General features: G+C 31.9%; 2 protein-coding genes and 2 pseudogenes across 2 annotated transcripts; all 4 read left to right on the top strand.

Moving 5' to 3' along the window:
• Positions 1-73: 73 nt before the first annotated feature.
• On the top strand, positions 74-1,913 carry LOC107017521 (isoleucine N-monooxygenase 1-like). Its single transcript, XM_015217710.2, has 2 exons — positions 74-1,012; positions 1,091-1,913. Exons 1-2 carry the CDS (start codon positions 74-76, stop codon positions 1,724-1,726), a joined length of 1,575 nt encoding a protein of 524 aa, XP_015073196.2. The 3' UTR covers positions 1,727-1,913.
• Positions 1,914-5,845: 3,932 nt separating this feature from the next.
• LOC107016388 lies at positions 5,846-7,636 on the top strand (annotated as a pseudogene).
• Positions 7,637-11,568: 3,932 nt separating this feature from the next.
• Positions 11,569-13,202, top strand: LOC107016387 (annotated as a pseudogene).
• Positions 13,203-13,836: 634 nt separating this feature from the next.
• Positions 13,837-17,288, top strand: LOC107015943 (peptidyl-prolyl cis-trans isomerase E). The gene is made up of 3 exons (XM_015216396.2): positions 13,837-13,991; positions 14,070-14,333; positions 16,652-17,288. Exons 1-3 carry the CDS (start codon positions 13,955-13,957, stop codon positions 16,852-16,854), a joined length of 504 nt encoding a protein of 167 aa, XP_015071882.1. The 5' UTR covers positions 13,837-13,954; the 3' UTR covers positions 16,855-17,288.
• Positions 17,289-18,616: the final 1,328 nt, after the last annotated feature.

Raw genomic sequence — 18,616 nt, 5'->3', positions numbered from 1 at the left:
CTTATTAGTTGCATGTTCATGCAGCACCTATAAATAGTGAAACACATAAAGAGTTAGCAATCACAAGACAAAAATGATGAAAATACCAAACCTTCTTCTTATGGTTATCTCCAATAACACTACATTATTCTTCATTATATTGACAATCTTCATTTCTATTATTCTTAAGAAATGGAATACTAGTGTAAGAAATTACAATAAACCATTTCCTCCAGGTCCAAAATCATGGCCTATAATTGGATGTCTTCCTCAAATATTTCTAAAAAATAAGCATGCTTTAATTAATCGAATACACAGAATTATGGAGGAAATGAACACTGAAATCGCTTGCATTCGTGTTGGTAATTATCATGTTATTCCTGTAACTTCTCCTGAACTTGCTTGTGAGTTCTTGAAGAGTCAAGACTCCGTTTTCTCATCTAGGCCTATTTGTATGTCCGCGAACCTTATTAGCAATAACTATATAGCTTCTGTTTTCCTCCCCATTGGTGATCAATGGATGAAAATGAGAAGGATTCTTGCTTCTCATGTGCTATCACCAACAACATTTCAATGGCTGAGTTGTAAAAGGGATGAAGAGGCTGACAACCTTCTTCGATTCGTTTACAATAATCAATGTATTAGTATTAATTTGAGGAAAGTCACAAGATGTTATTGTGGAAATGTAATTAGGAATATGATTTTTAGTAAGAAGTCATCATTTGGAAGTACTATAGAAGAAGAGGAGCAAGTTGATGCACTTTTTACACTTCTTGAATATCTTCATTCTTTTGGTGTATCAGATTATTTACCATGGTTAAGTGTATTTGATTTGGATGGTCACAAGGCAATTATCAAGAAAGCATATGCTAAAGCAACAAAATATATTGATATTGAAGTTGATAAGAGGATACAAATATGGAAAGATGGCAACAAAACTTTGGAAGAGGACATTCTTGATGTTCTTATTATGCTCAAAGATACAAATGGAAATCCATTGATGAATGTTAAAGAGATTAAGGCACAAGTTCTTGTAAGTATACTTATATTCAATTATTAAATTATGATCAATTGTACTATGATTGCTTACAAATAAATATATAATGTACAGGAACTCATGTTGGCATCAGTGGATAATCCCTCAAATGCAGTTGAATGGACACTAGCAGAAATGTTAAATCAACCAAAGTTAATGCAAAAGGCTATAGAAGAACTCAACACTGTTGTTGGGATCAATAGATGGGTTCAAGAATCAGACTTGTCAAGGCTAAATTATGTCAAGGCTTGCATAAAAGAGGCATTTCGACTCCACCCCTTTATGGCTTTTAATGTTCCTCACGTGTCTGTCTCTGATACCATTGTTGGTGAAAAGTACTTCATCCCTAAATGGAGTATAGTGATATTAAGTCGCCTTGGACTTGGACGGAATTCTAGAGTTTGGGAGGAACCATTAAAGTTTAAGCCGGAGCGTCATCTCAAAATGGAAGATGATGGTGAAGTAGTTCTCACTGATTCAAACTTACGTTTGTTATCTTTTAGTATTGGAAGACGAGGTTGTCCAGCAGTGAAACTTGGTTCAACAATTACTACAATGTTACTTGCTAGGCTTCTTCAAGGATTTACTTGGGATTTACCATCAAATTCACCATGCAATGATTTAATTGAGTCATCTAAAATTAATCATTTTTCTACCTTACCACTTCTTGCTCAGGCAAAACCAAGATTAGCTAACGCCATGTATATTTAAGCACTATTAAAAAAAAAAGTGTGAATTACATGTGGACTTTTCTATAGATTAGTATTAAGATATACAGGAAACTTATTTTCTCGTGAACTCATACTAATTCCCAGAAAAATCCTCATGTAATTTACACTTTTCTTGTAGCGAAGTTTCAATATTTTTGTATTCATCTAAGTCTTTGTGTAAAATTGGTTCTACTATTAATCATATGGTTCAAATTATTGTATTATTTTTTTCATCCTAATATATGTATTGACCGTTATTTTGTTTACTTAATTTAAAAAAGTATTATTTGAATAGATCATTGGGTTAACATGTGTGTTATTTACTTATATAGTAGATATTTAGTGTATGGAGTTCTTTTTCTCAAAAATTGAAGATTAAAATTGTCACTCCTCGTAAGTTATAAATAAACATGTGTGTTATTTACTTATATAGTAGATATTTAGTGTATGAAGTTCTTTATCTCATAAACTGAAGACTAAAATTATCAATCCTTATAAGTTATAAATCAATGTTTACGATGAAAGATGAAACCAGACAAACATCTTCATAAATGTAACATAAAATTAAATATTATTTGATTTTAATTATGAGAGTGACTCTATTCCAACTTCTTCTACTATTACATTATTCGTGTTTATTGAACAGATCAAGTAAAAATGTTTGTTTATATTTGAAATAATTACAACTTCTCTTATTCATTAAATATTTTTTTACTCTTAATCTTGATACAATAGTTATGATCAATATAACTTGATTTATTATATTGATCTGTCAAAAGGTAAAATATTTCCATGAGGCACTTAACGTTTTAAGTATTGAGTGTTAGGTTGTGGAGCCTTATTAATATATATAACTGTTTACGAGGCTTTACTATTTATTCTCCATTTATGCTCTATAACCAAAAATACTCTGATTTATTAATATAAATATACTCCACCGCCGTGAAAGTTTACTCACGGGGTGTTACCACGAAATATTGGGTTTTCTCTTTCTCTCTCTAGATCTCTCATCTCTTTCTCTTGAAAGTTCTTGTGTTCTTCATTAATCAAGTGTGTGTGCGTGAATTCATCCTAACATTGAGCTCACTAATGATTGTTCAATTATTCTGAGATATGAAGCAAGTCTTTGTTGCATTTAATTCCATGTTACTTTTTTTAAGGATAAGCGTTTGTCTTACTTTCGTTTTTAGGATATTGAAATAAGAATGTCTTTTTCAATATTCTCTATTCTTAAATTCTTGGTGCTGAATTGTATAGGATTTGTGGCCTCTCTTAGACCTTACATACTTTGTGTGTATTGAAGATAATCCTAAAGTGAAGCGTGTGGACAACAAATAGAACACATTTTAAGAATGGTTAAAAAATTTTAGTGTGATAAATTATTTCGTAACATCTCCTGACACAATAAATTATTGATACTTGATAGCATGCAATTATCTTTGAACCTTGGCCAGTCATTATAGTTATTTGAACCATGTGTTATGAGATCCAAGACCCACATCACTATGATATCTAGGGGTGTGTTTGGTACGAAGGAATATGTTTTCTATGGAACCTCGAACCTTTGTCATTCATTAGTGATGTCAGGGTCGGATGTCTAAGACGGATCTTGTTTCAAAAGTTGGTTTCTAACTTAATTAGTTTCTCGTGTTTAGTTGGTGAGTGAGAAATATATATATTCTAGTGTATGATTAGTGAATGAAAAATATTTTTCAGAAAATATCTTTTATTTTTAGCTAGAGAGTAGAAAATATTTTATAGTAAAATAATTTTTGACATGAAAACTAACCTCGATAATCGATCCATCATACTAACCTCGACTCGAGATCCGACCCCGAACCCTACCTCGACTTGAGACCCCAACCCGACACCCCTAACCTTGACTCGAGACAAGACTCTGACTCCATTCGAGACTTCAAACACGACCTCGACCTCAGGCCCTGACAACGACCCCGAAACCCAACCTCGACCACGACCCAAGAGTCAAAACCCCGACCTCAACCCAACCGTGACCTGACCCGAGACCCAACCTTGACTCCAGGCCCAACCTTGACCCTACCCCGACCCTGAATCGAGATTTGATATAGACACGAGACCCCGAACCTTGATCAACCTTGACATCGACACTCAATTCAAGATTTTCAATAGACTCAACCTCAAAATTGAGACTCAATTTTGAATCGGGACCTGAGCTCAAGACTTTCAAAAGGGGATCCATCTTTGACATTCAACCTTGACATCCCATCCCATCACCTAATCCGAGACTCGACCCGAAATTTGACCTCTAACTCTAACTCAAGATCCGACCCTTTAATCTAGAACTCGAGAGTTGGGTCTCAAATCGAGGCCAAGATTCGGGTCTCGGAATGAGAATCTAGAGTCAGCTCTAAGATTAGTATTGAAAATCGACATCCAAGACTTAAGTTAAGCTGAAAAATTGAAGTGTGAAGTTCAAAATGATTTTGAAAAATATTTTTCCTCTTATTTTAAAAGGAAGTCATTTTAATAAGTTAATTAGAAAAACTTTTCCAAACATTTATGCAAAGCAAATACGACAACATCGAAACATTTTCCTTCATACCAAACACACCATAGATCTATATACTAATTAAAACATCTACTTGCACAATGCATTAACTCTAGATATGGGTGACTAATAAGCAAAATAAATACTATTTCGCTTTGCGCGTACGTGAACATTAATAAACTACTCCCCCTGTCATTTTATATGTTATCTCTTTCTATAAATTGTTGATCCACAATATTTGTTATTTCATAAAATCAATGCATAAATTACCATATTATTTCTTATTTACCCTTTTGAGTTATTAGTCTCGAAATATACATTTGACCAACTTAAAAAAGTTACGCAAATGATTCATGTTCGTTGGTTAAATTAATTAATAAAATAAATTAACTCATATTCATTGATTGAAAATTTGAGCTCGAAAAAAATTAAATAAGGATACAAGGGTAAAGTTACATCATTTCTTAATGCAAATGCAAAGTAAAAATATGACATATAAAATGAGACGGAGGAAGTATAAGTTTATAACTTTATTGTAGTGATAAACAATTGGCCTCATTGGAATTCATCCATCATAAAATCTCGATATACACTCTCTCTCTTTAATTACTTATCCACTTTTTATCTTTTGGTCGTCCCTAATTACTTGTCAATTTTGACAAATCAAGAAAAAATATTTTTTTTACATATCATACCTTCAATTAATTACTTTGAAAAATGTAGAACTTCTTGACAATTTTAAGTTTTTAATTCATCCACTTTGTACTTCCTTCATCCGGTATTGTTTGTCATGGTTTCTATTTTTAAAGTCAAATTATAAAATTTTTGAATAACATTTTAAGATGTATTTTTTAATCATTTTAATACAAAAAATTGCAATTTATAGTACTTTTTATATAGTTTTAGAATATCTAATTTTTTTATTTAAAATATAAAATTAATGTGATCTATTTTAACTTTAAAAATTAATCAAATTAATTTTTAAAAAATACAACATGACAAATAAAAATAAACAAACAATGTAAATAATAGAAATAAAATAATAAATTATCATGTCAATAATTATATATTTAATAGACGTGCCAATAAAATTTGACAGAGCATCACTATTAATGCTCCATTGGATTCACACCATTTAAAATATATAAAATGGACCGAACTATTACGTGCCTCTCTCATGCCACATATTACATTGAGAATAGTATTGCCCATTAAATACTATTTCCTCCGTCCGCTATTTTTTGTCATGATTTATATTTTTAGAATTAAACGATGAAAACTTTGAATAACATTTTAAGATGTATTTTTTTCATCATATTAATATATACAAATAATTGCAATTTATAATACTTTTCATATAGTTTTAGAATATCTTATTTTTTTTGTTTGAAATATCAAATTAATATGATCTAATTTAACTTTAAAAATTAGTCAAATTAACTTAATACGACAAACAATACCGAACGGAGAGAGAGAGTAGTTACATACCTCTTTGTCGACACTACCTTATTTTGCAAGTTCATGCAGACCCTATAAATAGTGGAAAACATAAGATTTAACAATCACAAGGAAAATATGATAAAAATTATAAACCTTATTCATATGATAATCTACAATTACTTCTTCTCAAAATTCATTTCTACTATTCTTAGGAAATGGAATAAACCATTTCCTCCAAGTCCAAGATCATGGCCTATAATTGGAAGCCTTCCTCAAATATTTCTAAAAAATAAACATGCATTAGTTCATTGGATACACAAAATTATGGAGGACATGAACACTGAAATCGCTTGCATTCGTCTTGGTAACGTTCATGTCATTACTGTAACTTCTCCTGAGCTTGCTTGCGAGTTCTTGAAGATTCAGGACTCCGTTTTCTCATCTAGGCCTATTTGTATGTCCGCGAGCCTTATTAGCAATAACTATATAACTTCTGTTTTCCTCCCCATTGGTGATCAATGGATGAAAATGAGAAGGATTCTTGCTTCTCATGTGCTATCACCAACAACATTTCAATGGCTGAGTTGTAAAAGGGATGAAGAGGCTGACAACCTTCATCGATTCGTTTACAATAATCAATGTATTAGTATTAATTTGAGGAAAGTCACAAGATGTTATTGTGGAAATGTGATTAGGAATATGATTTTTAGTAAGAGGTCATCATTTGGAAGTACTATTGAAGAAGAGGAGCAAGTTGATGCACTTTTTACACTTCTTGAATATCTTCATTCTTTTGGTGTATCAGATTATTTACCATGGTTGAGTGTATTTGATTTGGATGGTCACAAGGCAATTATCAAGAAAGCATATGCTAAAGCAACAAAACATATTGATATTGAAGTTGATAAGAGGATTNGAGGATACAAATATGGAAAGATGGCAACAAAACTTTGGAAGAGGACATTCTTGATGTTCTTATTATGCTCAAAGATACAAATGGAAATCCATTGATGAATGTTAAAGAGATTAAGGCACAAGTTCTTGTAAGTATACTTATATTCAATTATTAAATTATGATCAATTGTACTATGATTGCTTACAAATAAATATATAATGTACAGGAACTCATGTTGGCATCAGTGGATAATCCCTCAAATGCAGTTGAATGGACACTAGCAGAAATGTTAAATCAACCAAAGTTAATGCAAAAGGCTATAGAAGAACTCAACACTGTTGTTGGGATCAATAGATGGGTTCAAGAATCAGACTTGTCAAGGCTAAATTATGTCAAGGCTTGCATAAAAGAGGCATTTCGACTCCACCCCTTTATGGCTTTTAATGTTCCTCACGTGTCTGTCTCTGATACCATTGTTGGTGAAAAGTACTTCATCCCTAAATGGAGTATAGTGATATTAAGTCGCCTTGGACTTGGACGGAATTCTAGAGTTTGGGAGGAACCATTAAAGTTTAAGCCGGAGCGTCATCTCAAAATGGAAGATGATGGTGAAGTAGTTCTCACTGATTCAAACTTACGTTTGTTATCTTTTAGTATTGGAAGACGAGGTTGTCCAGCAGTGAAACTTGGTTCAACAATTACTACAATGTTACTTGCTAGGCTTCTTCAAGGATTTACTTGGGATTTACCATCAAATTCACCATGCAATGATTTAATTGAGTCATCTAAAATTAATCATTTTTCTACCTTACCACTTCTTGCTCAGGCAAAACCAAGATTAGCTAACGCCATGTATATTTAAGCACTATTAAAAAAAAAAGTGTGAATTACATGTGGACTTTTCTATAGATTAGTATTAAGATATACAGGAAACTTATTTTCTCGTGAACTCATACTAATTCCCAGAAAAATCCTCATGTAATTTACACTTTTCTTGTAGCGAAGTTTCAATATTTTTGTATTCATCTAAGTCTTTGTGTAAAATTGGTTCTACTATTAATCATATGGTTCAAATTATTGTATTATTTTTTTCATCCTAATATATGTATTGACCGTTATTTTGTTTACTTAATTTAAAAAAGTATTATTTGAATAGATCATTGGGTTAACATGTGTGTTATTTACTTATATAGTAGATATTTAGTGTATGGAGTTCTTTTTCTCAAAAATTGAAGATTAAAATTGTCACTCCTCGTAAGTTATAAATAAACATGTGTGTTATTTACTTATATAGTAGATATTTAGTGTATGAAGTTCTTTATCTCATAAACTGAAGACTAAAATTATCAATCCTTATAAGTTATAAATCAATGTTTACGATGAAAGATGAAACCAGACAAACATCTTCATAAATGTAACATAAAATTAAATATTATTTGATTTTAATTATGAGAGTGACTCTATTCCAACTTCTTCTACTATTACATTATTCGTGTTTATTGAACAGATCAAGTAAAAATGTTTGTTTATATTTGAAATAATTACAACTTCTCTTATTCATTAAATATTTTTTTACTCTTAATCTTGATACAATAGTTATGATCAATATAACTTGATTTATTATATTGATCTGTCAAAAGGTAAAATATTTCCATGAGGCACTTAACGTTTTAAGTATTGAGTGTTAGGTTGTGGAGCCTTATTAATATATATAACTGTTTACGAGGCTTTACTATTTATTCTCCATTTATGCTCTATAACCAAAAATACTCTGATTTATTAATATAAATATACTCCACCGCCGTGAAAGTTTACTCACGGGGTGTTACCACGAAATATTGGGTTTTCTCTTTCTCTCTCTAGATCTCTCATCTCTTTCTCTTGAAAGTTCTTGTGTTCTTCATTAATCAAGTGTGTGTGCGTGAATTCATCCTAACATTGAGCTCACTAATGATTGTTCAATTATTCTGAGATATGAAGCAAGTCTTTGTTGCATTTAATTCCATGTTACTTTTTTTAAGGATAAGCGTTTGTCTTACTTTCGTTTTTAGGATATTGAAATAAGAATGTCTTTTTCAATATTCTCTATTCTTAAATTCTTGGTGCTGAATTGTATAGGATTTGTGGCCTCTCTTAGACCTTACATACTTTGTGTGTATTGAAGATAATCCTAAAGTGAAGCGTGTGGACAACAAATAGAACACATTTTAAGAATGGTTAAAAAATTTTAGTGTGATAAATTATTTCGTAACATCTCCTGACACAATAAATTATTGATACTTGATAGCATGCAATTATCTTTGAACCTTGGCCAGTCATTATAGTTATTTGAACCATGTGTTATGAGATCCAAGACCCACATCACTATGATATCTAGGGGTGTGTTTGGTACGAAGGAATATGTTTTCTATGGAACCTCGAACCTTTGTCATTCATTAGTGATGTCAGGGTCGGATGTCTAAGACGGATCTTGTTTCAAAAGTTGGTTTCTAACTTAATTAGTTTCTCGTGTTTAGTTGGTGAGTGAGAAATATATATATTCTAGTGTATGATTAGTGAATGAAAAATATTTTTCAGAAAATATCTTTTATTTTTAGCTAGAGAGTAGAAAATATTTTATAGTAAAATAATTTTTGACATGAAAACTAACCTCGATAATCGATCCATCATACTAACCTCGACTCGAGATCCGACCCCGAACCCTACCTCGACTTGAGACCCCAACCCGACACCCCTAACCTTGACTCGAGACAAGACTCTGACTCCATTCGAGACTTCAAACACGACCTCGACCTCAGGCCCTGACAACGACCCCGAAACCCAACCTCGACCACGACCCAAGAGTCAAAACCCCGACCTCAACCCAACCGTGACCTGACCCGAGACCCAACCTTGACTCCAGGCCCAACCTTGACCCTACCCCGACCCTGAATCGAGATTTGATATAGACACGAGACCCCGAACCTTGATCAACCTTGACATCGACACTCAATTCAAGATTTTCAATAGACTCAACCTCAAAATTGAGACTCAATTTTGAATCGGGACCTGAGCTCAAGACTTTCAAAAGGGGATCCATCTTTGACATTCAACCTTGACATCCCATCCCATCACCTAATCCGAGACTCGACCCGAAATTTGACCTCTAACTCTAACTCAAGATCCGACCCTTTAATCTAGAACTCGAGAGTTGGGTCTCAAATCGAGGCCAAGATTCGGGTCTCGGAATGAGAATCTAGAGTCAGCTCTAAGATTAGTATTGAAAATCGACATCCAAGACTTAAGTTAAGCTGAAAAATTGAAGTGTGAAGTTCAAAATGATTTTGAAAAATATTTTTCCTCTTATTTTAAAAGGAAGTCATTTTAATAAGTTAATTAGAAAAACTTTTCCAAACATTTATGCAAAGCAAATACGACAACATCGAAACATTTTCCTTCATACCAAACACACCATAGATCTATATACTAATTAAAACATCTACTTGCACAATGCATTAACTCTAGATATGGGTGACTAATAAGCAAAATAAATACTATTTCGCTTTGCGCGTACGTGAACATTAATAAACTACTCCCCCTGTCATTTTATATGTTATCTCTTTCTATAAATTGTTGATCCACAATATTTGTTATTTCATAAAATCAATGCATAAATTACCATATTATTTCTTATTTACCCTTTTGAGTTATTAGTCTCGAAATATACATTTGACCAACTTAAAAAAGTTACGCAAATGATTCATGTTCGTTGGTTAAATTAATTAATAAAATAAATTAACTCATATTCATTGATTGAAAATTTGAGCTCGAAAAAAATTAAATAAGGATACAAGGGTAAAGTTACATCATTTCTTAATGCAAATGCAAAGTAAAAATATGACATATAAAATGAGACGGAGGAAGTATAAGTTTATAACTTTATTGTAGTGATAAACAATTGGCCTCATTGGAATTCATCCATCATAAAATCTCGATATACACTCTCTCTCTTTAATTACTTATCCACTTTTTATCTTTTGGTCGTCCCTAATTACTTGTCAATTTTGACAAATCAAGAAAAAATATTTTTTTTACATATCATACCTTCAATTAATTACTTTGAAAAATGTAGAACTTCTTGACAATTTTAAGTTTTTAATTCATCCACTTTGTACTTCCTTCATCCGGTATTGTTTGTCATGGTTTCTATTTTTAAAGTCAAATTATAAAATTTTTGAATAACATTTTAAGATGTATTTTTTAATCATTTTAATACAAAAAATTGCAATTTATAGTACTTTTTATATAGTTTTAGAATATCTAATTTTTTTATTTAAAATATAAAATTAATGTGATCTATTTTAACTTTAAAAATTAATCAAATTAATTTTTAAAAAATACAACATGACAAATAAAAATAAACAAACAATGTAAATAATAGAAATAAAATAATAAATTATCATGTCAATAATTATATATTTAATAGACGTGCCAATAAAATTTGACAGAGCATCACTATTAATGCTCCATTGGATTCACACCATTTAAAATATATAAAATGGACCGAACTATTACGTGCCTCTCTCATGCCACATATTACATTGAGAATAGTATTGCCCATTAAATACTATTTCCTCCGTCCGCTATTTTTTGTCATGATTTATATTTTTAGAATTAAACGATGAAAACTTTGAATAACATTTTAAGATGTATTTTTTTCATCATATTAATATATACAAATAATTGCAATTTATAATACTTTTCATATAGTTTTAGAATATCTTATTTTTTTTGTTTGAAATATCAAATTAATATGATCTAATTTAACTTTAAAAATTAGTCAAATTAACTTAATACGACAAACAATACCGAACGGAGAGAGAGAGTAGTTACATACCTCTTTGTCGACACTACCTTATTTTGCAAGTTCATGCAGACCCTATAAATAGTGGAAAACATAAGATTTAACAATCACAAGGAAAATATGATAAAAATTATAAACCTTATTCATATGATAATCTACAATTACTTCTTCTCAAAATTCATTTCTACTATTCTTAGGAAATGGAATAAACCATTTCCTCCAAGTCCAAGATCATGGCCTATAATTGGAAGCCTTCCTCAAATATTTCTAAAAAATAAACATGCATTAGTTCATTGGATACACAAAATTATGGAGGACATGAACACTGAAATCGCTTGCATTCGTCTTGGTAACGTTCATGTCATTACTGTAACTTCTCCTGAGCTTGCTTGCGAGTTCTTGAAGATTCAGGACTCCGTTTTCTCATCTAGGCCTATTTGTATGTCCGCGAGCCTTATTAGCAATAACTATATAACTTCTGTTTTCCTCCCCATTGGTGATCAATGGATGAAAATGAGAAGGATTCTTGCTTCTCATGTGCTATCACCAACAACATTTCAATGGCTGAGTTGTAAAAGGGATGAAGAGGCTGACAACCTTCATCGATTCGTTTACAATAATCAATGTATTAGTATTAATTTGAGGAAAGTCACAAGATGTTATTGTGGAAATGTGATTAGGAATATGATTTTTAGTAAGAGGTCATCATTTGGAAGTACTATTGAAGAAGAGGAGCAAGTTGATGCACTTTTTACACTTCTTGAATATCTTCATTCTTTTGGTGTATCAGATTATTTACCATGGTTGAGTGTATTTGATTTGGATGGTCACAAGGCAATTATCAAGAAAGCATATGCTAAAGCAACAAAACATATTGATATTGAAGTTGATAAGAGGATTCAAATATGGAAAGATGGCAACAAAACTTTGGAAGAGGACATTCTTGATGTTCTTATTATGCTCAAAGATACAAATGGAAATCCATTGATGAATGTTAAAGAGATTAAGGCACAAGTTCTTGTAAGTATACTTATATTCAATTATTAAATTATGATCAATTGTACTATGATTGCTTACAAATAAATATATAATGTAACAGGAACTCATGTTGGCAACAGTGGATAATCCCTCAAATGCAGTTGAATGGACACTAGCAGAGATGTTGAATGAACCAAAGTTAATGCAAAAGGCCATAGAAGAACTCAACACTGTTGTTGGGATCAAAGATGGGTTCAAGAATCAGACTTGCCAAGGCTAAATTATGTTAAGGCTTGTAAAAAGAGGCATTTCGACTCCATCCAATATCACCTTTTAATGTTCCTCGTGTGTCTATCTCTGATACCATTGTCGGTGAAAAGTACTTTATTCGTAAAGGGAGTATAGTGCTCTTAAGTCGTCTTGGACTTGGTCGAAATCGTAGAGTTTGGGAGGAACCATTAAAGTTCAAGCCGGAGGGCCATCTCAAAATGGAAGATGATGGTAAAGTAGTTCTCACTGATTCAAACTTACGTTTGTTATCATTTAGTATTGGAAGACGAGGTTGTCCAGCTGTGAAACTTGGTTCAACAATTACTATAATGTTACTTGCTAGGCTTCTTCAAGGATTTACTTGGAGTTTACCATCAAATTCACCATGCAATGATTTAATTGAGTCATCTAAGATTAATCATTTTTCTACCTTACCACTCCTTACTCAAGCAAAACCAAGATTAGCTAAGGCTATGTATCTTTAAAATTACACATGTTCGTCAATAGAGTTTTAATTGACATAAGTTTTTGTAGCTCTAAATTAAAATTTAACAACAATAGCGCCTTATTTACTTTATGAAAAAGTAACATCAATCTAAGGACTTAATTTATAAGTTTAAATTCCGACTTAGACAAAAAGCTAAGCGATTTCAATCAAAATTTTCTTATAATTATTGTATCAAGAAATCTTCTAACTATTTGACTGACTCACAATATATATAGACATGGAATAAATCAACAGAGTTGCAAGAAACATGACATAAACACTTGAAACATATTAGATTCTACGTACCATGATCTTGTATTATATTATATCATTTTTACCTAAAAAAAAAACATTAATTTCGAGCTAATAAAATTATGAGAGTTAAATAAAAAGGCTCTCCATTTTTCTTTTCGATATTTATTTTGTACATGTATACAGAGTTAGGATATACAATTTTTATGATTTTTGAAAATTAATTTATATATTTTAAAATTATGTAAAAAGAATAATGAGTTAGAAGAATTAACATAGATATATTATAATCACAAAATTTCTTATTTGATTCTCAAGAGCGTGTGAGAGGGAAATTACTTCGACTTCGATTTTATTTCGAAGAGGAAACACGATGAAAAATTACTTACCGCTCTATACTCTCGGATATGTTTATTGGGCTTTTGAAATATGGGCCAATTTTTTCTGCCTACTCTTTTGAAGTATATAGAGTGATGAACAAACAAAGCTGTACAAAATCTTGAAAGAAATTGAAGAAGAATCAAGAATCAAGGAGCTATGAACCAGGCAGTACAGAAAAACACTCTGTACGTAGGTAATCTTTAACCCGTAAATCCTCTAATAAACTTGAAATTTGATTCAATGTTATAGAAATTGGTTACCATTGTTACAGGAGGATTAGCAGAGGAGGTGAATGAGGCAATACTACATGCTGCGTTCATACCATTTGGGGATATTAAGGATGTGAAGACCCCATTAGATCATGCCACTCAAAAGCATCGATCTTTTGGGTTTGTGACCTTCCTTGAAAGAGAAGATGCTTCCGCCGCCATGGATAATATGGATGGTGCTGAGCTTTATGGACGTGTACTTACTGTTAATTATGCTCTTCCTGAGAAGATTAAGGGTGGTGAACAGGGTTGGGCTGCTCAGCCAAGTAAGTTTCTGCTCTTTTCCCTAATTTTACCCATCTAGGGTTTTAGTCTCTGTTATTGTTTCATGAGCTTGTGTTGGGTCGGGTCGTGAGATTCTCACTTGGTAAAACCTTGCAATCTGTGCATAGCCCTTTATTGTATTTCGTGAGGAGTAGACAGTATAATGTACAAGTAAAGAATACATGGACTGATAGGAGCTTTTGTGTAAATCACTTACATTTCTGTCGTTGTTAGACCGTCTGTAGTACTCATAGCTACTGTCCTAACTCGATTATTTCGTAATACTTGTTATACCTCACAAGCCAAACCAACACTATCTCGACCTTGAACTACTAGAGCGTTATAAATATTTGCCAGGGAAAGGTTACCTCTTGTACCGGACTGATGATTTGGACGACACGTCCCAGATTGTGAAAGATATGAAGTAGTAGGATTGATTCTCATACCGATTAAATGAGTAAATCTGTCGAATTTGTTTTTTCCAATCTATAGGCAGCTAACTCTTAGGACCAATTGCAATCTATTGAACTCCGGATTATGGACTCACCCTTCTCCGTTTGTTTCCTCTCGAGAAAGTGAAGTTTTTTATACACTAAATTCCCTTCTTATACTATAGTTTTTCAATGTGATATGAAGTAAGGCGTTTAACTATCTTGATTTTGTGAATGATGTGTTATATAGGTGTAAAGAATTTCTATTTTTTTTTCAATTACATATAATTAGTACCGTTTAAAGTAAGTTTTACCTCAACCTAGTATATCTGTAAGGCGTAAGCTACCTGTGTTCTTACAGCATGCCATGTGTCAATTTTATCAGTATGCTACGAGTGCTGGAGCTAAGTGCATGTAAAAATGCATTTGTGAACTAAACTTGCCTCTCCTTATCTCTGAATCGCGGTGCCACCCCCTTTCTTATTTTCTCCTTATATTTGTTCCTTAAGAATATTGTGTAAGCAAGAAGTAAGGAGCTAAAGATCCTTAATATTGATATGTTTCAGAGGGTATCTCCTCTCTTTTTACACACTTTCCGTTTTTTCTTTGGAGAAATAAAAACCAGAGGAAATAACTAAATCATGCTTGTGATGTCAAAATTTGGGAAGGATCAAAAATCATGTGTGTACACTGTACAATATTTTCTGGTGGGGAACCTCCTTTACTTTCTAATTCATAAGGTGGTATTTCTTCTCAAACCATGTCTGAAGTTACTTACCATCGGAATAAGGATTAAAATCTGAATTTGAGGTAGCAAATATTTTTATAGTGGTAGTGTGCATGACGGGTTTAAGTTGAGTCAGTCTCCTAATGCGTGGGGTCTGAATCTTCATCCAAGCCATGCAGAAGTGCAAAAAAATATAATCTGATTAATTTGATGGAAATGCTCTATCTTCTTAATATCCATGGCGTCTGATTTATCATGAACGCCATAGGGAAGTGCTAAAGGAAACTATAATTTGATACTAGATTTAGACTTGTTAGAGAACTTCGAATAATATTATTGTTGTAATTGCTATTAACATATTTTTTTCACTTATTTTATTTAGTATTATGATTTGAATGAACTTGAATGAAGAAGTGTGTTCATATATCCATCTCTGACTTATTTGGATTGAGACATAGTTTTTATTGTACTTTGATCAAAATGCACTATATTTTTAGGAGAATTTGGTACCCACTCAGGTCAACTTCTGGCATCTCAAAGGAGCTGCTGGGTTGAAATAGTATTAGCGAAGCTTTTTTATTACCTGCCTACTATTATGCCATCCTACATGAATTATCTAGTTGGTTTAAGACTTATCTGTATATCATGGTTGGTATCTCATTTATCGAGGCCTTTCCATTTGCTCTTTGAGTAATTTGCTACACTTATTCTTCCCATCTCCTGTTTGTGCAACTTAAATTCAGTTGCGTAATTTGAGCCCTATGATACATGACAATTCATTATGAACAGGTTAAGTGTATTGTCATGTAGCCCCAGGGCCTGTGTTCAATGACAAATATAGTACAACACGTAACAAGTCTATTTATTCAAGGGGAGAAGGGTAGGAGAGAACCTCATCCACCTAGTTTCAGCACTAAAATAGTTAATCTCTTTGTCATCCACAATAAATAAAGTAATGGATGAATGTTACTCGTATTCTTTAGTTGGAACTCGACACGTTCTTAAATTTATATTATCCAGCTACATCTGTTAGATTAATTCTCTTGATGTCTTTTGTCAACTATCATTTACGAGTGATCCTAAAGAAGAAAAGAGGTCATTATCGATCAGTTGTGATTTGGAGTTGATTGTGTTGGGCTAATTTGTTTATTCGAACATTCAGTTTGGGCGGATGCTGACACATGGTTTGAGAGGCAACAGCAAGAAGAGGAAATGAAGCGCCTTCAGGAAGAGCAGAAGGCTGCAATGCAGGTAGCGGAAGACTTGCATAGAAAAAAGATGGCTGAGGAAAGAGAAGGTGAAAAGGATGAAGACCCTATGGCAATGGCTGAAGCTGAGGTTTTGAAACAGAATGCTACTTCCTAATCATTTTGGATGGCCGAGGAGCTTGAGGTACTCGTCATGCTTGTATAGATGAGCAAGTTGTTCCGTCCTTTTACTTGACCCCGTATCTTATGTTGTTAAATGGCAGCAACTGTTTTTACTCTACTAACTTCAAACTTCATGTTCGAGTTTGTCAGATAACTATTTTTACTCTTCTATGGCTCAAGTTCACTTGTGTTTCAACCTACATAAGGTTTATATAGCTTTGCTGCTTTAGAAACCTATTGATGCCTCACATTGCATCTAGGGTTTGGACGTAAATCATCGAAAGAAAATTGTTGTACCCTAAGTTTGATTTACTGTATCGAACCTAGGGGTGCATATTGATCGATTCAGTCAGGTTTTTGGTTAATCGATTATTGACTTGTAAGACATACATCGCCATTGAATAAGATTGATTTACAAAATTGGAACTACATTGCTTTTATTTTATTACAAAATGTCTATTTTACCCGTAACAATTCTGTGATAATAAGATAAAATCACAACAATTATCAAGAAATGCAAAAAATGAAAAAGAACAAAAACTAATGTATCATATTCTTTATAATATATTTCCTCGTTTTTTAAAGTAATTCATTGGCATGTGAATGCATGTTAAAGCCAGACAGAAGATGCGCAATTAGCTGTGGGACAATGAACATGGCTAATACTCCTCTAATATTTTAACATTTAACTTTGACATGATATATAAATATACATTTATAATCTTTCAATTTTGAATTTGTTCAAATAGATATTTAAAACTTGTATAAAGTTAAACGAATAGATACACGTGACATAATACACATAGGAACGTGTAGGTCTGTTTATTCACCTCTATGTAAATTTAAACATCTTTTTGTACACATTTAAAAATATAGGACATAAATATCAAAAAACACATTTATACATTAAAGTATTAAGTCATAAATTATACACATTTTATTTACTATGAACTAACTTACCCTATGAGTTACGAGAGATTCTTCTATTATATTTAAATTGAAAAAAATATTTACCATTCTATTACCAGAGTATTCGTAGTAGTTGTGATTTATTTAAAGCTAATTACATTAGTCAAAGACTATGATTACTTGTTTTTAAGTTATCAAATGTGAGAGTTGCACATGTCACTTGTAAATTCAAATATTATATATACTATAAATGCATGACAGTAGTGTATCTACTGTCTACACTCTGTCTCTTTCGAATATGCCATTCAATTCAAATCCCCTTTTTTTCTCATCTATAATTCTTCCTATTCACAACTTACAAACTTTGTCTTTCTATATTTTATTAGTAGCCCCTCCACATGTGATTTAAAATTTAGCGTTTGAATATGTACTTTCATATTATTAGAAGAAGAGTCTATTTAAAATTTAAAATTTTTAATCAAATCGTAATATTTTAAATGTGTTATCATTCACATTGACAAGAAACTCCTCGTTAAATACCAATAATTCTAATAATATACGATTTCCATCACAATAAAATTTCATATAAGTTCATATATCGACTATTAAGTGAAATAAAAATAGATTTTCCTATTTCAAATTAAAGTTTTCTACCGTTATAAATAAGGTGTTTTCTAACCTATATTTTTTCATAATAACAAATTCACTTTGTCGGTAAGAAAATCTCTAACCCATTGACACGTTTCTAAGGTAGTAATTGAAGTCAACAACACTACTATAATCGCTTTAAATATAGGTTTCGAATTTTCTTTTAAATATAAAATATTTAATTAGATTTTAATGTAAAT

Source organism: Solanum pennellii, chromosome 4 (genome assembly GCF_001406875.1).
Source record: "Solanum pennellii chromosome 4, SPENNV200".
Lineage (NCBI taxonomy): Eukaryota > Viridiplantae > Streptophyta > Magnoliopsida > Solanales > Solanaceae > Solanum > Solanum pennellii.
Note: the sequence above shows the minus strand (reverse complement) of the source record. Positions and strands in the feature narration are given on the sequence as shown.